This window comes from Marmota flaviventris, chromosome 19, assembly GCF_047511675.1.
Source record: "Marmota flaviventris isolate mMarFla1 chromosome 19, mMarFla1.hap1, whole genome shotgun sequence".
In the NCBI taxonomy this organism is placed as follows: domain Eukaryota; kingdom Metazoa; phylum Chordata; class Mammalia; order Rodentia; family Sciuridae; genus Marmota; species Marmota flaviventris.
In genome coordinates, this window is record NC_092516.1 from 28,377,967 (window position 1) to 28,397,471 (window position 19,505).

The 19,505-nt window shown below is 56.7% G+C and overlaps 1 protein-coding gene across 4 annotated transcripts in view; it reads left to right on the plus strand.

Annotated features, from left to right (window-relative positions):
• Positions 1–18,407, plus strand: part of LOC139701304 (caspase recruitment domain-containing protein 11-like) — a 53,429-nt gene extending 35,022 nt beyond the window's left edge. For 2 of the 4 annotated variants that reach the window (XM_071605598.1, XM_071605600.1), the window contains 14 exons: positions 541–617; positions 1,687–1,787; positions 2,833–2,885; positions 4,517–4,649; positions 5,387–5,588; positions 5,892–6,018; positions 8,125–8,365; positions 8,932–9,028; positions 9,407–9,502; positions 10,896–11,031; positions 12,069–12,248; positions 13,893–14,017; positions 15,487–15,602; positions 16,669–18,407. In XM_071605598.1, the coding sequence (XP_071461699.1) occupies positions 541–617; positions 1,687–1,787; positions 2,833–2,885; positions 4,517–4,649; positions 5,387–5,588; positions 5,892–6,018; positions 8,125–8,365; positions 8,932–9,028; positions 9,407–9,502; positions 10,896–11,031; positions 12,069–12,248; positions 13,893–14,017; positions 15,487–15,602; positions 16,669–16,873 (1,889 nt within the window). In that variant the 3' untranslated portion in view covers positions 16,874–18,407. Of the gene's footprint in view, positions 1–540; positions 618–1,686; positions 1,788–2,832; positions 2,886–4,516; positions 4,650–5,386; positions 5,589–5,891; positions 6,019–8,124; positions 8,366–8,931; positions 9,029–9,406; positions 9,670–10,895; positions 11,032–12,068; positions 12,249–13,892; positions 14,018–15,486; positions 15,603–16,668 lie in introns of those variants that run through there. The other 2 variants (XM_071605599.1, XM_071605601.1) reach the window with 2 other exon arrangements.
• The last annotated feature ends 1,098 nt before the right edge of the window (positions 18,408–19,505 follow it).

Sequence of the window (19,505 nt, forward strand, 5' to 3'; positions counted from 1 at the left end):
TCTGTGTATCTGTGTGCACGCTCGGTGAGGTAGAGGTGGAGAGATGGGGTAGCAGAGCTGTCAGACAAGGGCTGCCAGGGGCGGCACAGACTTGTCCCATTGTCCTTGGTCCACATCAGTAGGATATGGTGATCCGTCAGGACGAAGGACTAATTGGGCTCCCCCGAAGCTTTTGCTCCTTAAGGGGGGCCCTGTCTACAGAGAGCTCCCACTAGGGACCCCGTGTGGGGAATGCCATGAAAGTCTTCAAGGACAAGTGACACTGTTCAGCCTTATCTGGGTCGGGCCTGGATGGGGGCAGGGTCTGTTGGTGACGGGTCCCAACTGCAGCAGCCTGTAACTGGGAGGGGAAATGAGAATACTGGGGGCACTGCTCCTCCAGGTACCAGAAAAGGGAGGGCAGGTCCCCAAGGGGAAGGAGGCAAGAGGTTTGGGGCACCCGCCGGAGCCTCTGACTTCCCTTGTCTTCCCTTTTCTCTCCTCTCTTGTTTCTACTTCCAACCCTTTCACCCCTCCCTGGTGCCCCTCTGATGAGGACAGGCAAGGGACATGAAGACAGGGATGCCAGCCCCAGCTCCTCCCACTCCCTGCCCATCACCAGCTCCTTCTCCAAGATGGTAAGTGCGGGCTGCTCCACTTGGTCAGCCCCCACCCCTCCAGAAGGCTGTCCCCCGGGCTGCCAGCTTATGCACCTGAAGGCCCCAACCCGCCTCTCTGTCCTTCCCAAGCCCAGGCCTGGTAGCTAAGTCCCTGTCCACCCTGGTCTGCAGCCCAGGTCTTCCTTGCGTTTATTTAAAGATGTTTCTACAGCCTCACAATGGATTTGCACTCTCTTGCACCTCCTTCCCCAATTTAACACTTGGCAGGGGGAGGAGCTGGGCCTTGGGCTGTAGCACAGCGAGGGCTGAGAACGCCGCACCGCACCGCAACCTTGCAGCGGGGTGAGCTGTGTAGCCTGGAAGGGTGAGCAGGACAGGAACTGCTTATGCTCGCACCCCTCCCCTGACCAACACCTCCACTCCTTGGCTGTAGACCCCCTGGGCAGAGCCGCCAGGGTCCCAGCCACTAGATCCAATGTCACTCACCCCCAGCCAGGCAGCAGAAGGCGCAGGATTAGAAATTCTAACCCCGAGGGAAGCCCCAGGAAGCTTGTCAGCGCAGCTTCCCAAATCAGGCCCTGGGGGAGGCAGAGATGCTGTAATGAATGAGTCCTGTCTGGTGGCAGCTCTTGGGGACAGAATCCAAGGCTCATATTTGAGGCAGCCTTTGCCAGAAGCCTGCCGGCTTGGTTTCCCAGGTCACCCCCAAGCTGTCCCCACCCTCCTCAGCCCACAATCATCATCATGTCCAGAGCAGGCACAATCCGGGGACACGGAGCTCAGTCTATGCAGGGTCGTGAGGCCCCGCCCTGGCCTCCCGGCCTCTGTGGTTCCCGCCAGCATCCTCCCGTGAGCAGATGTGAGAGCAGATGTGCTTCAAGCTCAGCAGGCGCCGCGGGCTGAGCACAGGCCTCCTCTGGCCAAGGTCGCCGCTAAGGACCAGCTTGCTGTGCCTGTGCTGCCTGAGCTGGGGACGAGAACAAATCCGAGTTAGATTCCGTCCCTGTGTATACAACATTGATGCCGGCGGAGGCATCAGCACACAGCTCCCCACCTCCCATGACACCTCTGCTCCGTGTGTTTGAAGCAGCCCCATCGGAGCCGCAGCAGTATCATGTCCATCACTGCCGAGCCCCCCGGAAACGACTCCATCGTCAGGCGCTGTAAGGAGGATGCCCCGCTCCGCAGGTGAGTGGCAGTTTGAGGAGGGGCCGCGGCCAGCTCCTCAGTCGTCTCCAGGCCACTGTGTACTCGCTAACTTAGCAGTCCTTGCAGCCAACTCGAAAGGTGGGCAGGAGGGACCCTCTGTACAGATGAGGAAGCCACAGTTCAGAGAAGGGAAGCAGCCTTCTTCCCAAGGCTACCTGCTAACTGTCAGATGGCAAAGCCTGAGTCCCTTGTCCCCATGCTGCCCGAAATCAGGTTCCTAGGTCCTATGACCCCAGAGCTTGGGCTCTTTCTGCCAAAGAGCAAAAGACCCCCAAAATGGCTTCCACACTTCCTGTCCCCATCTTCTTTATCTTCCAAAACTCACCAGAGCGCTTGACCAGGAAAACCACAGTAGAGGTGCACTCACAGACGGGGGTCACTAGTCCGGCCGAGGCCAGCACACAGCACACTCACGTGTCAGGGCCAAGAGGAAGACATGGCCCCAGGAGCTGGATTCACAGCCCAGTTCTGTGGGGCCCAGGTTTGGACCTCGCCAGCCACCTGTGCTGGCAGCTCCAGAGACCACCTGGGTCCCTCCCCAGCCTTGTCCACCCAGCTGTGGGATCACCTGTCTCCACAGTGGTACTCAACTCCATCTAGGAGAGGTGTTTGAGGGACTTGGGGAAGCCATGTGGGGCGGCTGTGAGGGAGCCACCTGTACCTGTCATCTACTCCAAGAGCTGGGGGCAGTTGAGGTTTGCCCACCCACTCTCATCTGGAGGGCGCTCGGCTCTCTCAAGAGTCATCCAAGCACAAAGGGATGTCAGGTGCTCACCATGTCCAAAGCTGAGAGGGAAATGCACGGCAGGAGGGGCCCCTGGGCTCTGCTCACCTGCTGGAGATACTGGGCCACCCACCCTCCCAGCCCAGTTCCTGGCCCATCTCTTCTACCTGCCTGCTGATCTTCCTCTCCCTCCTATACTGCCCTCTTGGAAAGCCAGAACATTCCAGAAGCCTCCCCCTCCCTGGCCCTCCTGCACACACATTCACGACTACCCTCCCCAACCCTCCCCGTGTCTCGCAGCACAGTCGAAGAAGACAACGACAGTGGCGGGTTCGACGCCTTGGACCTAGACGGTAGGTACCAGTCGGATCTGAGCCGTTTCACAGGTGCAGCAACCTGGTCCCCTGCAAGGTCTGCCTGGCACACAGTAGGGCCTCAGGAAATGTGTGGAGTGCTTTCAGAGAGTAGGCTTGGCGTGGAGATCAGGTGAGCTCACCTGTGGCAAGGAAATGCCCAGGTCTAGTGCTTACCTTGTAGGTATTCAGGGGCCCCCCAGGTGCAAAGCAAGGGTTGGAATTAGATCTGGGTTTTTAAAGAATAGTTCTCATGAATCGTAGCCACGCCCTGCGCACCCGGCCAGTTCGATCTCATCTCTGCTGCTGTCCTCAGAAATACAGTTGTGATCGTCTTGTGCAGTAGGTGGAGCCGGGCTGGAGACATGTATCATGCTGTTCCCACCTTACACAGAATGCATAAAGGGGGGCTAGAACGGTGAGGGTGAGCATCCAGGTGCAGGTACAGGCAGGCAGACATGGGGTACCCAGGCTGTGAGATGGTCCTGAAGTACCCCTGTGGGCAGAGCCAGTATTAGGAAGATGTTGCAGACCTAGGTTCTCCCAGAAGCCACCCTCTCCCAGCCAGGAAGTCTGGTTCAGCCCAGCACACCTCACCAGGCTGTGCTTGGTGCCCAGGACACAGACTCCAGTCCCCAAGGCCTTGCCTGGCAAGACTGTGTGGTCCCAGCTCTGCAGCAGCTGGGTGGATGGACGCAGACCCACAAACTCGAGTCTGGAACATCAGGGAAAGGGGAGCAAGAGGCATTGAGATGGCCTCGCAGGGGACAGCGCCAAGGCCCAGAAATGTGACGGCATCCCCAGGCCCCTGCACAGCTGGCAGCCTGGGAGACCATGGCTCAGAATCCTCCGGGTGTGCCCTGCCAGCCCCCTTTGTTCCAGGGCTCCCCAACCCTGCCTCCGAGCCTTGCCAGGAGAGGCTGCCAGCAGATAAAACGGAAAGATCAGTGGTCCCTCTTAATTGGGACCATCAGAAGCTATCAAGTGTTAAAGAGAGGTTAGCACCTAATCGAGGCTGGATAATGAGAAGAATTGAAAGAGTTTTGGAAAGGGGACGCTGGGAAGAGAATCCTGGGCATCTGTCCAAAGTATTTTGCAGTGTCGGGAAAAATTCCCTATGCAGAGAGCCTTTGTTATCAGCCCAGAGCAGGATCTAGGCATCCCTCCACCCAGTGACCTGGTGCTGTGTGGAGTGGGCGTCTTCCCGGGCTCTTCAGGGTCCTGCTGAGGTGGGGAGACAGGGAGGAGCCCAGTCCCACAGTCTGTGATACTGGTGGGTGATAGGGAGACCTCAGCAGGGGTGGAGGGCCCCAAAATGAAAACCCAGGGAGCCAATTTCAAAGTAAAACTACCAACCGGATGGCACACTGCCCTTGCAGACATAAGACAGGATTCCTAATGATAGTTGGTGAGGCTTCACAATAAGAGAGGATTCCTGGAGGCAGGGGACTGTCTACATTAGAGAGGATGCAAGAACTCGACCATTTAGCCTGAGGCATAAGCAGGGCTGTGGGGCTCTGAGTGCCCCAGAGCCTGGACCTGCCCCTGCTCAGCCCTCCCAGGGGGCCGGGGCAGCCCTCCAGGCTCCTCTTGGCTGCTCCCACTCCTGATGAGCCCTGGCTCCTTTGCAGACGACAGTCATGAGCGCAGCTCCTTTGGTCCACCGTCCATCCACTCCTCCTCCTCGTCCCACCAGTCTGAAGGCCTGGATGCCTATAACCTGGAGCAGGTCAACCTCATGTTTAGGAAATTCTCACTTGAAAGGTACAGACAGTTGCAGCAAAGGGGAAGCCAGGGGTGTGCGGGTGGGCATGGGATAAAGATCTGTCCCCCCTCACCACCTGCATTACCCCCTGTCCTGGGATCTAGTCCTAGAATCACAGCATTCCCAAGTCAGAAATCACCCCCTGTGACCCCCTGACTGTCCAGGGAGGGAAACCAAGCCCACAGAGGAAGGGCTTGCCTGGGGCCCAGGGTGACCTGCTGGAGCCCAGAGAGCAGGGCTCAAAGGGCTCTTCCTGTGGTGGTGAGGAGTGGGCAGGGCAGGGTGGCCACCATAGGCCCTGGACAATGTCTCACCAGAGACACCCTCTCTGTGTTCCACAGAGGGCAACTCAGCTCTGCATCTCTTTCTTTGGTACCAGGGATTGAACCCAGGGGTGCTTAACCACTGAGCCACATCCCCAGCCCTTTTTTTGTATGTCGTTTAGAGACAGGGTCTCACTGAGTTGCTTAGGGCCTCACTAAGTTGCTGAGGCTGGCTTGGAACTCATGATCCTCCTGCCTAAAAGCCTCCCGAGATGCTGGGATTACAGGCGTGCACCACCGTCTCCAGCAGGGCCAGTGGTGAGCCCTCACTTGACATGGCCAGCAAGGTGGCTTCAGTGGCGACTCTCTTGGAGCCACAACATGCAACACCCAGTATGTGACAGACACCAGCAGCTATGCCACCAGGGTCCCCCTCCTCCAACCCTAACCCCCACTTCATTTCCTAACCCCAGACCCTTCCGGCCCTCGGTCACATCCGTGGGGCACGTGCGGGGCCCTGGACCCTCAGTGCAGCACACAACGCTGAACGGAGACACCCTCATCACCCAGCTCACCCTGCTGGGGGGCAACGCCCGCGGCAGCTTCATCCACTCGGTCAAGCCGGGCTCCCTGGCCGAGAAGGCAGGACTCCGCGAGGGCCACCAGCTGCTGCTGGTGAGGGGCTGGGTGCTCAGGGCTGTGTGGACAGGGGACAGGGGTGCCTCGGGCCTGGGTGGAGCTGGGAACAGGGAGCTGGAGGGAAGGAGGCCATGCTGTCAGGATCTCGAGCCCTTTCCTCCCCACTCTTCACTGGTCACCTGTGCACACTGGCTCGCTGTGCTCCCGGGAGCTAACAGAGGCTCATGCACCCCTCGTGCTTTCTCCCCCTCACTGGCCCTGAGCTGGGGAGGGTGCTCCGGTGTCCTGTGTAGAGCAGTCTCAGCCCCGTGACTCCACTCATGTGTCTTTGCCACCTAGCTGGAAGGCTGCATCAAAGGCGAGAGGCAGAGTGTCCCCTTGGACGCGTGCACGAAGGAGGAGGCCCGCTGGACCATCCAGAGATGCAGTGGCCCGGTCACCCTGCACTACAAGGTCAACCAAGAAGGTGAGGTCTGGGCTGGACCAGCTCCACTCAAAGGCCTCTGACCTTGGGCAAGTGACCTCATCCCCCAGCATTCTACTTGCTCTTTGGTGCATTGGGAAGAAGGAGCCCCTCCTAGCACCATCAGAGGGTCTGATGGGCAGGCCTTAGAGAGGAGGCAGGGACGGCAGATGACCTGCCTGGGGTACCTCCAGATGCCTGCCCATCAGGGTGGACACGGCAGCCCCAGCCTGGTCCAGTTAGCCCCTCCCTTCTGGGTGGAAGTTTCATCTCTTGGGCTTCCCGCTGTGCCACAGGTAGCAGCCCTGGGGTGGCTCTGCTGGGCCAGGCAGGGCCCTGGAGCACATCACAGCCCCCCGGCCCTGTGCCCGTGGTCCCCCAGCCTCAGGGCAGGCGGGCTTCGACCTCCCTTCTGGTGTGGCCCCAGTGGTTTAAACCACGGCACCTCTTGGCCATGCTCCTGGGCAGGGTAAGCTCAGCTTTGTCTTTCCCAGAGTCTGAATTCTTCTCTCACCTCCAGGTTTCCTGCATGATTATCTCTGCAGCTGGGTCTTATTTTTAACTGCAGGCTCATGAATGTTTCAGCAGAGCATAAACAGCCAGCTTCTCCAGCCGCTGTCACGTCCCTTCCCAGAGTGCCCTGCCAGTTCGGGAGTCGATGATGCTGTCCCCAAACAGAGGGCCAAGTAGCCCCACATGTGGGACAGGCTCCTTTCCGGTCCTGTGGCCTGGCCAGCCCCACAGAAAGTCTGTGCCTTGTGCACTGGCCAGCAGCCCCACAGAGTGCGCTGGGAGCCACGCCCCTAAAAGTTGTGCACAGGGGTGTCCTGCAGCCTGGGACTCCAGGCAGAGCTGGCTCACTGCAGCAGGCTCTAAGATGCACTGCATGAGACCAGGCCCCACCGTGCCCACTCAGCAGGATGCTGACCCAGCTAGCTGAGATGTCCCTGGAATTTGTGATGCAGATACCTGATGAGTTCCCCGGGGCCTGGCTGTTAGAACTGTTAGAACGGCTTTAGCTTCCGCCGTGTTATTCGTCATCTGCCTGTGGAGCCGATTTAGAGATTTACATCATGGACTTACATTATGGATATTCACTTAGCGCTTACTGCACTGGCAAAAATTTACTCAGAAGGACAGTGACATTTAAATAAGGTCGAAATGGCATGCAGTATGGTCTTACCAATTTAGAAAACCTATTGGCAGTATCTACCAAAGCAAAATATATAGATACAAAATATGTAGCTACCTGATAACTCCACTTTCAAGTAGATTTCCAAGAGAAGAGAGTACATATGTCCACCAAAAGCAATGTATAAGAGTAACTCATAGCAGTTACTCATAATAGCCCAAACTGCACACAAGAGAATGGAGAAAAGAGGAAGTGTGGAATAGTATACAGCCAGTACACTGCTGCTATGTTGTGACGTTACAGATGAATCTCACAGACATAACATTGAGCATAGTGGCTAAACCAGAAGAACTTATACTATTAATCTCTGTTGATATGAAATGAGGTACATCTTAGCAATGGTGTTAGCATTCAAGATAAAGATAAACCTTAGGAAAAGTATTGACAGAGAGGGTTGTACATTTGTGAAAATGTACTGAATTAAAGATACATGTGGTTTACTGTATATAAGTTATGCATCATTTAAAAATAAAGAATAAAACCAGGCATCATGGTGCACACATGTATAATCCCAACAATTGAGGAGGCTGAGGCAAGATGGCAAGTTTGGCAAAACCCTGACTCAAAAAAAAAAAAAAGGATTGGGAATGTAGCTCAGTGGTAAAGCACCCCTGGGTTCAATCCCCAGTACCAAAAGGATTAAAAAAAAAAAAAGAACCATATAAGGGTGGGGAAGGCATGGAGATTGTAGCAGAAAGCTACTATGGATAATTGTTGCAACTTGGCACACATTGTAGCTCTGAGCTCCCTAGCAGCCAAGACAATGAAGGAAACCCATAAATGCCAAGGCTGCTCAATGCCCAGGGAGTAGGGCTCTTCCCAGCCAGGAGCTCTTGAGAGGAGGGTGCCACACAGGCACATTGTCTGAGGGGGTGGCAGGAAGTAAATCTGCTGCATTTGGGATGTCTGCTTCTTAGGGTACCGGAAGCTACTGAGAGACATGGAGGAGGGTCTGATCACCTCGGGGGACTCGTTCTACATCCGGCTGAACCTGAACATCTGCAGCCAGCTGGACGCCTGCTCCATGTCCCTGAGGTGTGACGACGTCGTGCACGTCAGGGACACCATGTACCAGGACAGGCACGAGTGGCTGTGTGCCCGGGTCGACCCTTTCACGGACCATGACCTGGACACGGGCACCATACCCAGCTACAGCCGGTGAGTCCTGAGCCTGGCGGGGCCTCTGCTCCCAGCCCAGGGGGAGGCGTGGACAGGGCTGGCACTGCCATGATCATCTGCAAGGGGCTTGGGCCTCCAGATGAGAAGACCCCCCCTTTGCCTGCTGAACCGTGGGGCCCCTCTGTGCTCTGGCCCTCCACGGAGCCTCACAGCGCCCTCTTTCAGTCTGTGATGACCACACTCTGCCCTTTCCTGTAATCACTCCTCATTGCTGTCCCACGGGCCACAACCTGACAGCCATCCTCTCCTTAGCAGTGTGATCTGCCCTCTTAGGCCTCAGCACTGCAGTCCCCTCCTGTGACTCCTGAGGCTCTAACACAGCTTCTGAGGCCAGCCCGGCAAGGTGGCCATCAGCAGACCAGACGAGACAGGAGCCCTGGGCCTGTAGGCACGGTCCACACACAGCACCAGCCCCATGCTCTCCCAGGGGTCCCTCGGGCTCAGCCCCTGTGGTCCACACAGGGCTAGGCACACCCTACTCCAGAGCCAGAGCTGGCCCTCACTCTGTCTTAGCCCCTGAGGCTCCTCCTGTCTGGCCTCCCCAGGGCCCAGCAGCTGCTCCTGGTCAAGCTGCAGCGACTGATGCACCGGGGCAGCCGAGATGAGCCGGACACCACCCACCACACCCTGAGGGCGCTCCGGGTAGGTGTGGCGCAGCCCTGCAGGGTGGCAGGAATGGCCACCTGTTCTAATAGCGTCCCCTGACATTACTGATGAATCCAGGGACTGGGTTCCTCAGGGAGGGACACACACCATCACCCCCAGCCAAGGAGCCCCACCTCCTGTGCCCGCCTTGAGTTCCCACGTTCAAGGGGAGGAGGGTGGCTGCTGGAATGTGCCCTTGCTCTGCGCCTCTGGTCTCTGTGGGAGCAGGTCACCTTCCCTGAGCCTCCCCATCTGCTCCCCGACACCCGACAGGGATGGGGCTCGGGGACAGGTTTCTGCCTCTCTGCAGTGACATTACACTTGCGCATACTGCCAAGCCCGGCTGGGTCTGACTGATGGATAAACTCATTTCAGAACACCCTGCAGCCCGAGGAGCCACTGGCCACCAGCGACCCCCGGGTCAGCCCCCGCCTCTCCAGAGCCAGTTTCCTCTTTGGTCAGCTGCTTCAGGTGAGGGTCACCAGGTGCCTCCCGACTCTCCGGTCATTGCTGTGGCTCTGCCTCCCCCCTAGGAAGAAAGGCCTGTCCCCAAATAGCTGTGCTTCGTGGTTTTACATCACGTGCGATTTTTCACGGTGCCTTACGTCTCCCATCCCAGCTCGCCCTCTTGGGGACAGGTCAGTAAACAGTCTCTGCTTCTTTTAGAAGCAATTCCCATTTTTATTAAAAAAAAAAAAGGTTTCAGGAAACTTATGGCCGAAAGGAGCTTAAGCAACTTGGCTGTCGAAACCTGAATAGAAAACTCAGAAGTAATGTATCAGGAAAAGAAAATCATTCCAAATATTTCAGCCAGTTCAGGTCCTCAAATTGAGCATTAAATTTATCTGAGCATCCTGGCAGCCAAGGAATAAAGAGAACCCCAGTAGGTTCTTAAACCTTATCCATTTGTGGAAACATTTCAGGTCTTCAGGACCAGAAAAGATTTGTCCCTGTACATCTCAAATAATAATAATAATAATAATAATAATAATAATAATAATAATAAAATTCTCACCTAGATCATTATGTGAGGAATCCTGACCAACACACTGAGTGATATCTTCAGAGGTGACTTCACATAAATACAGAAGCACACCTCGTGACTATTTCTTCTGTCACCAGTTGACAGAAGCAAAGAGAATGATAGTAGAGTGTAGCACCAGACACACTCCTGTGGAGGTGCTGCCTGATTAGACCCCAGGGGACGGATGGTGGGGCCCACAGCTCCATCCTGATGTTGGAACAGAGAAGACTCAGAAATGGTTAGCAGAGAGATAGCTAGGTGGGAGGAGGCCCAATCTGAGTGGTCCCAAGGACAAGACCCTGTGAGATGGCACACCATTGTGTCCACACATCTGCAAGGACCTGAAATTAGCTGCCAGCCCCCCTGGATTTGTGTCCCTGCAGAGGGAAGGGCGGGAAAGACCCTAAGGAGTCCTGGGAGTACGGTGTGAGCTTGCCTCTGTGCTCACCTCGGGGCGTCTGGGAATTGTGGACCAAGCAGCGCTCCCCAGAAGGCTTGAGGGTTGTTGGGAGCACAGTGTCAGGGGAGAGGGAGGGTCCAGGGCTCCTTGGCAGCTGGAGCAGGCCAGCCTGAGTGCCAGCAGGGGCTGCCTGCCGATTCCGCGGGGGAAAGTGGGATGGGTCCCCAGATGGTGGGGAGAACTTGGCATCTGCCCACTGCCTAAGGGCACGTACCCAAAAGCTGAAGGATCCTGCCACCTGCTGGGGTGTGTCCTATTTCTAAAGGGGAAGGACGCTTGGGCCCCTGGCGAGCCGGGGTTTGCACACCTGTCTGCCTGTCCGTCTGGCCAGAAGCACAAGCCAAGGGATGGTTCTCCCCGCCCTCCCTCTGTCCCTGCAGTTCGTCAGCAGGTCAGAAAACAAGTACAAGCGGATGAACAGCAATGAGCGCGTCCGCATCATCTCGGGGAGCCCTATGGGGAGCCTGGCCCGGTCCTCGCTGGATGCCTCGAAGCTGCTGACCGAAAAGCACGAGGGTGCGTGGAGACCGCCAGGCCCCACCCTGCTGCCCGGCCAGCCCTGGGTCTGCACCGTGCAGGCGCACTGCCACCCCCACAGGGCGACGGCGGGTACCTAGCGGCCTTCTGGGGAGGATGCCTCCAAGCCCAGCTGTGGCTGACCCTCCTCACGGTCACGTCCACCCAGATGCCCATGTTAATCGGAGCTGTTTGCTGGGATGTGTTGATCAATTCCTCTCCCCACTGGATGCTTTTCGCCATTCGTCAGGCCCGTGAGGGGCCACCAGGACCCCGTGCCCATCCCCAGCCCCTCACTGCCTCCCCCGCTAGGCCAGCCTCACTTAAGAAGGGAGGCCAACGCTACCATGCATGTTATCAGGGAAAGGCCAGGGCTCCTCCCCAGGCTGGCCAGGCCAGGCCAGGCCAGGGGACAAAGGAAAGGGACAGGTGTTTGGTTTCAAGAAGTGGGTCCTCAGACTGCTTGGAGCTGGCTTTACAACAGCCGCCCCTGGGGCTCTGCTCTGCTCCCACACCTTGGCTAGAGAGGACTGGAGAAGGCAGATTTGAGGTCGTGTGGTCACTCTGCCTGCAGGCTAAGGCTCCCCAAGTTCTCAGAGACCCCCAAGGTCTTGCTCAGTGACCCTGCCCTCCTGCCATCTGGTGGTCTCCCTTTCTCCCATGCATTCACCCTCCCTCTGCCCAGGCCACCATGCCCTGGCTCTTCTCCTGGTCCCAGTCCATGCCCCTCCTCCAAAATGCCATCATGGACCATCTGCTAAAGCAATCCCTTCCTCCAGAACCAGGCCATGTCATAAACCACCAGGGCTCGTGCGTATGTCCCACACCCCTCTACCTCCCGCAGGGGCACAGTTTCCTGGGAGAGGTTCCTGGGTTCCTGGAGCATCCTGTTGCCCGTGCAAACAGCCCCAGGTGTCCTGACATCCCCAGGAGGCCCCTAGGCTCTGTGGGGCCAGCAGGGGTGCTAGGGCCTCCCTTACACTTCCCCTGGTGGGCAGGGTGGGGCTCTGATGCCAGCCCCTCCTGTCCCCTGCCAGAGATGGACCCCGAGAGCGAGCTCAGCAAGGGCCTCAGCCTCATCCCCTACAGCCTGGTGCGTGCCTTCTACTGCGAGCGCCGCAGGCCCGTCCTCTTCACGCCCACCATACTGGCCAAGTCGCTGGTGCAGAAGCTGCTCAACTCCGGGGGCGCCATGGAGTTCACGATATGCAAGTCAGGTGAGCCCTAACGGCATCTGCCGCTGGAGTCACCTGTATTTAAAGCACAGATGTCCAGGCCTGCCCAGGACCAGTTAATGTCAGATGTCCAGGGCTTCCTTAAATTAACGTCACAGACCTCACCGTCTTAGCTGTCTCCCAGCACACAGTTCAGAGGCGTTGCTAGCACATCCACACTGTGCAGCCATCTCCACATCCAGAGCTCTTCATCTTGCAGACAGAAACTGGCAGGAGGGCAGGGTCACCTTAAGGAGAGCCCCAGTCCCCATCCCAGCCCCAGTGCCTCCCTTTCATCTCTTGTCTGTGATCCAGGATAAGGTACCAAACTCTGTTGCTACATCTGTAAAACCAGGACAATGGCAGCTGCTCCTCCCAGAGGACAGAGGCTCATGGATGGACAGAGCTGGCCCTCAAGCAGCTCCCAGCATAGGTTCCAGGTGGAGCATTAAGGGTCCACTCAGCTTTGAGCACTGGCCGTGCACCTCCTCGCCCAGCAAGGCCCCTGTGCCTCCCTTCAAAGCCCAGCAGTTGGGCCTTGCAGCCTTTTGAGGGTGTGCACCTGACCCCTGGGACAGGCCCCTCCAAGGACAGGCTTGAGGAGAAGGACAGCCCTCCCCAAGCACTTATCAGCTGACCTCCAGCCACTGGGAGGCTCTGTGTCCTATTTGAAGATCCCACTGAGCCCTGACCTCTGCAGACATGTCCCATCTTTCCCCTGGTGTCTTCATTGGGCAGGAGGCCAGGCCTCTCCCACTCAACTTCCTGTACCAAGTTTACAGCCTGACCCTGGGGGCTGGTGTGGGATGCCCTAGACCTGGACTTGACTTAATGCTCCTCCTTCCACAAACGGAGAACCTGAGACCCAGAGAAGTTAGACATGTTTAGAGCCAGGCACCTTGGCACAGGCCTGTCATTCCAGCGACTCAGGAGGCTGAGGCAGGAGCATCTCAAGTTCAAGGCCAATCTCAGCAACTTAACTTGACCGTGTCTCAAAACAAAAAATAAAATAAAATAAAAATAGGACTCCAGATGTAGCCCGGGGGTAGAACACTTGCCTAGCATGTAGGAGGCCCTGGGTTCAACATCCAGCACTGCCAAAAATAAAAAAATAAATAAAAGACACGTTCAGGGTCACCCAACAAGTAGGTGAAGCCTATCTTCTTCCAGGAAGCCTGTCTATACCCCTTCACCATACCCCTTAATGGTGTCAGGTGATGGGTGGATGGATGGATGGTAGGTGGGTAGATGAATAAGGTGGATGGATGGACAGCCAAATAGGTGGATAGATAGATGGATGAATGGATGGATGATAGATGGGTGTCTGGTAGGTGGGTGAATGGATAGGTGATGGGTAGATGAATCAATGTGCAAGATTCTTCATGATTGGCACCTGCTGGGCAGAATTGCACCCAGCACCTGAGCTCTTTTGTGCAGTGGAGTTTATTGTCGAGGAGCCAAACACCCGCTCTGTCTTCAAGACGCTTCACAGTCTAGTGAAGGAAACAAGAGTCATTTAACTGTGTGGCTGGAGAGGGACCAGACACCAAGTTCTGTAGAGTCCAGGAGGCGACAGCAAGGCCTGAAGAGACTGATCCACTCAAGACCACCATGTGCCACCCTCAAGATTGGCCCCTCTCTCTGCAGATATTGTCACAAGAGATGAGTTCCTCAAAAAGCAGAAGACAGAAACCATCATCTACTCCCGGGAGAAGAACCCCAACACCTTTGAATGTATCGTTCCCGCCAACATCGAAGCCGTGGCAGCCAAGGTGAGGGGCTGGGTTGCTACACGGGCCTGGGGCACCCTGGTCATCTCTGGGCGGCCCCAGACCGTGGGTGCAGGTCACTGTCACCTCCCCACGTCCCTCGCTCTGCCCCTCCCTCTTTCCTCCATCCCTGTTTTGTATTTTGGTCTCGGCTTCTGTCTTCGGTGGTGTCCTGGTGCAAGTGAGCTGATCTGCATTGTTTGGGGACATGTGTGTCTGGTCATTGTAACAAGGGCCAGGGATAGAGAGCAAGCATGTCAAGGTGTGAGACAGGGCAAGCAACAGGTGACAGCTGTCACATCACCTGACGGGGAGAAAATGGGCCACCAGCAGAGTCACTGGCTACAGGGTAGCAAAGGTGGCCGTGTGGCCCTGGGAGCCAGGTGCCCTTCATTCATTGGCCTGAGCACTGAGTCTTTTCCCCTCCCAGTGCTTGATGGAAGGAAAGCGCTCAGCCTGCAGCACCGAGGGCCGGGCTCAGCCCTGGTGGATGGGCCCACGGGGTCCAGGACAGGAGCCCAGCCAGGATCTCAGTGCCACCACCCAGCTGGCTACTACTCCCGCGCCCACCCCACGGGAAGGCAGAGGCTGAGTTTTGGGGCAGCCTGGGGGATTTGCTGTGTTTTTTAAAGTCTGGGCCAAGCAGCTTTGGAAGTTCTGACAGCAGAGCACAGAGAAAGCAGGCAGGCAGCTGAGCCCACCACGTCCTCTGGCAATCCCATTCCCAAGGACTCAGTGCTGGGGACAGGGGCACATGAGTAGTGGCCAGGAGGGAGCATGGGGCTGCGGGTGCCTCTGGGCCTGGGTGCCTGTCCCTGCATGCTAGACGTTCGAGGTTGTGAAACTGCACACTTAGGGCAGTTATATTCCAGCCAGATGTGAATTTAGTGTTTGTTCTGAGGTGATTGATGCCTTCAGCAAGCCCTGGATTGTCCTTTGGCATGGGCCCTTCAGAGGCTCCTACCCACCAGCCTGGACTTTTTTTTTTTTTTTTGGTACCAAGGATTGAACCCAGGGGTGATTAACCACTGAGCCACATCCCAGCCCTTTTCATGAATTTTTTTAAATTTTGAGACAGGTTCTCGCTAAGTTGCTTAGGGCCTCGTTAAGTTGCTGAGGCTGGCCTTGAACTTGTGATCCTCCTGCCTCCACCTCCTGAGCCACTGGGATTACAGGTGTGCACCACCACACCACCCCCGGCTCCTACCTTGCCTTTCCGGTGTCCCCCAGCCTGGAAGACCGGCTGGCATGGCTGGTGTTTTGTTGAAACCATCCTGGGTCCTGGTCCCTGCCAGTGCATCACCCTGTAACCTTGGTTACTCCCTGGTTCAGCCGGTGGCGCTCAGCACTGTCATGGCCCTGGCATCTGTCCAGTGAAGCCTGGCCCTGCTCCTGGGCCCTGCTCCTGGCACCATAGAGGCTTGGGCGGGCGGGAAGGGGCACTGCTGATTGGCGGCTTGCTGCATTCACAGAATAAGCACTGCTTGCTGGAGGCGGGCATCAGCTGCGTGCGAGACCTGATCAAGTGCAAGATCTACCCCATCGTGCTCTTCATCCGGGTGTCCGAGAAGAACACCAAGAGGTTCAGGTAGGCTCCGAGACCTGCCCCTCTCCCTCACAGCCTGCCCCACCTCCTTGTCTCCCCGGCATGCCCTGTCCCTCCATACATCCCTTCAGTAAGTCCTCATCCAGGACAAGACCCCAATCCATGGCAAAGGACACAGCTGGTAAGGACAGGTACTAGGAGGACCCCCAAGGGAGACCTTGCAGGTGAGCCATCCAGACCCTATGCAGCTGCAGGGACAGTTAGCGAGTGGGCAGTGGTCGGAGAAGGTCCAGACCACATGGAGCTTATCGGCCACAAGAAGGAAGGATGTGGCCTCTAATTCAAGAAGGAAGGATGTGGCCTCTAATTCCGAGGGAGACAGGAAGCCACTGAGGTTCTGGGCAGAGCCCGACAGTCTAATTCAGGATGTAAACGGCTCCTCTCCGTGCCTCTGTTGAAACACACAGTAGGATAACCCAGGCCAGGAGGATAGTGGGGGCCGAGACTCTGGGCAGGAGGGGACGAGAAAGTGGCTGTGGCCAAGCACTGTGGCGCACGCCTGTAATCCCAACAGCTTGGGAGGCTGAGGCAGGAGAATCACTAGTTCAAAGCCAGCCTCAGCAACTTAGGGAGAGCCTGTCTCATAATAAAATATAAAAAGGGCTGGGGACATGGCTCTGTGGTTAAGTACCCCTGAGTTTGATCCTTGGTGCCAAAAAAAAAAAAAAAAAAGAAAGAACAACAACAAAGAAAGTGATTCTGGATCCTGCCCAGCATTGAGCCTGGAGAATTTGCCACAGGGTCAGCTGTGAGGTTGGACAGGAAGCCAGGGTGGTGCTGGCATCATCTAGGGTCCCCGCCTGCCTCCAGGCAGCTGCAGAACAAGCCTAGTGACCATAGTAACAGGCCCTGGAGGATCCATCAGTGAATGGCTGAGACAGGAATCACTCACTGTTGGGAAAGTGGAACTCGCACACCTCTCTGCTTCTGGAGGCTCTCTCGGGGATGGGCAGACAGTTGTGCAAACCCCTGGGCTGGCCTTTGTCCCCTACCATGGGGATCCAGCCCCACAGCCTCCCCCACAGCCCCTGTGGGTCTCCCCTACCAGGAAGCTGCTGCCCCGGCCGGAGACGGAGGAGGAATTCCTGCGCGTGTGCCGGCTGAAGGAGAAGGAGCTGGAGGCCCTGCCCTGCCTCTACGCCACGGTAGAGGCTGAGATGTGGGGCAACCTGGAGGAGCTGCTGCGCGTCATCAAGGACAAGATTGGTGAGGAGCAGCGCAAGACCATCTGGGTGGACGAGGACCAGCTGTGAGGCCCAGCGCCCCGAGTCTGAGCAGTGCCGCAGGAGACGAGGGGGCATCCCGCTGCCCCAGCCTGGGGCCGTGTGCTGGTGTCCCTCCAGGGAGCCCTGGGTGCAGACGCAGCCAAGGACAGACACAGCTGGGGAGGTGCAGGGCATAGCCGTTCCATCCGAGGCCGTCCTGCCCAGTGGTCAGGCCCTGCTGACATTAGCAGAGGGACTGCCCGAGGCCAGCAGGCCCCTCAGAAACCAGAGCAGCAGGTGAATGTAATACGTAACGCATGGGACAGGTGCGCTACCCTAGGGCAGAGCCCGGCAAGCAGGGCGGCTGCCAGCCCTGGGCACAAGCATCCTCCTGGGCAGGACAGGTCTGGGGGAGCCAACATGTGCCACGTGGTTATTTTTCTTGCATTAACATTTCTAGTCCTTTTATTCATTAAAAAAAAAAAAAAAATTTAAATGTTTCAGAGGTTAGTCCCTCACGGTTTTCCTCAGTGGAACACCACTCCCAGCAAGCTCAGCATAGGCACAGAAATGGCTCAGGCCCTGCGTTCAGGTACTGGGTGCAGGACGGTGGCCTTGTCCCCTGGACACTCCTGATTCACAGCCAGGTTTGGGTGTCCTCACTTAGAGCACCTGCCTGGACTCAGGGCATCCTGGTCTGGAGAGTGCAGGGTCCTCTCTGGGAAGGACCCAGCTTCCCACAGGTGGCCCAGAAGGACTGAGGCCATGCTCCTCCTCAGAGAGTCACCACCAGCATCTTTGTCCTCTGCATTTGCTGTTCCTGCATCCTGGGGTTCAGGAGGGGTCTGGGGGTGAGGCCCTCCAGTGGGCTTGCTCCCCCCGGGCCCAGGAGCTGGAGGTGCAAGAGGGCAGCTCTTCCCATCACTGTCAGCAGCTAATGCCCTGCAGTTCTGAACCTGACTGGGCACAACCACACCGGGCCAGGTGGTGTCCTCGGCTGAGCAGGGAGTGGGCAGGAACTAGGGGAGCAACTGCGAGTAGACAACCCAGCATCCCCATTGCCTCCCTAACAGAATCCTGATTTTATTCTGAGAATCTGTGTGCACAGCTAAATATCCATACGTCCCAGCTGTCCTTGTAGCTAAGGTTCATCAAGGAAACAAGGAAAGATTTGGGGGAAAAACAAGACAAAGAGTTCCTCCCTCCAGTTTTCTGCCCGCAATGCAGACATGATGACTGGAGCCCCAGCAGTCATCTTGGAATTTTGAGGTGACCACGTAAATGGGTGGAACCGAAAGATAGAAGGAGACAGAGTCACTGGTGACACCAGAGAGCCCAGGACCCAGCGCTGCCCAGGTTTCTTTTACATGGGACAGAAATCAATTTTTATCTTGTGTTAAGTGGCTATTTCAGTTCTCCATTACCCGTAGCCTAGAGCAATTCCGAACAGACACAGGAAACCCCCTTTTCTTTATGATTGCAAATGCCATGGGTTGATCTTCTGCTAGGTTTTTGCCACATAATCAAGATGGGATTTGTTCATAGAAGAACTGTATTAATAAATATCTCCTCCTAAAAAACAGTCCTGCGCAGCCTACAGCAATTTCTGGCACTTTGGCTCTCAGAAGACGAATTAGCCCTGCAAAGGCTGGGAGATGGGAATGGATGGGTGGGGCGGGTCGCAGGAGGGTGCCTGGGTCTCTCTTCCCTCCTTGGGTTTCCATCCCTCCACCCCTGAGTCTGGGACCTTTAAAACCAAAACCAACCCCCCTGACCCCCACAGCCAGCCAGAGCTTCATTTTCCAAAACAGCCCCTGCACTCAAGCTGGGTGCTCTGGGTCTGCACAGGCGGGGACCCCGAGGTCCAGCTGCAGTTACTTAAGGCGCTAGATACCGCCAGGCGCCTTGTCAAAGCCTGAAGTTAAACAGTAAATTTCCCCCAAGCCGAGGCCATCGCATTTCCACTTAGAAGCTGTGCCGGGGGGGACAGACGTGACTGGAAAAAGAGACCCGGATAAAAGGCCTGCTGATTTATTTCTATTTATTTATTTAACTTCAGGGTCCTCAGGCTTGCGGTGCAGAATTGCTAAACTGGCTTGCATAGCGTTTGGGAGGCCCAGGGTGAAGGGGGGCTGCGCTGGGGAAAGATCTGGAAAGACGACAGAGGGGTTTGCCTTCCAGCTCCAGAGGGCAGGGCATGGGCCAGATACACCCTAGCAAGGGGAGAGGGCGGGAGGGTCTGCAGATGTCAGGCGCTGCCCCCACTGAAGCTGAACCTGGGCTCTGATTCCACCTCAAACCCCAGGAACCAAAACTGAGCAACAGGAAGTGCCCCCGCCCCACCCCCCATCCTGGCTGTGGTCACCCACCCAGCAGCAGGTCAGCAGGTTGCTGGGGAAAGCAGAAGAGAGGCCCTGAGAGGGATTCTGACCACATGGGGCTGTCATGAGATTAGAGGAAGCCACAAGTAGACACCTGCCCCAGCCCAGCCCCAGTGGCTGTGGGACATGGGGACATCGAGCCTGTCATCTCTCAAGCCAGCAATGGAACACACACCCTTCCATCATAGAAGTCACAAATCCCAAACTGCAGGGATGGGGGACCTCTGAGGAGGGTGGGGTGGCAAGATTTTGTTCTTGTTTGAAAATGCATAGATAGCCAGGTGCGGTGGCACAGGACT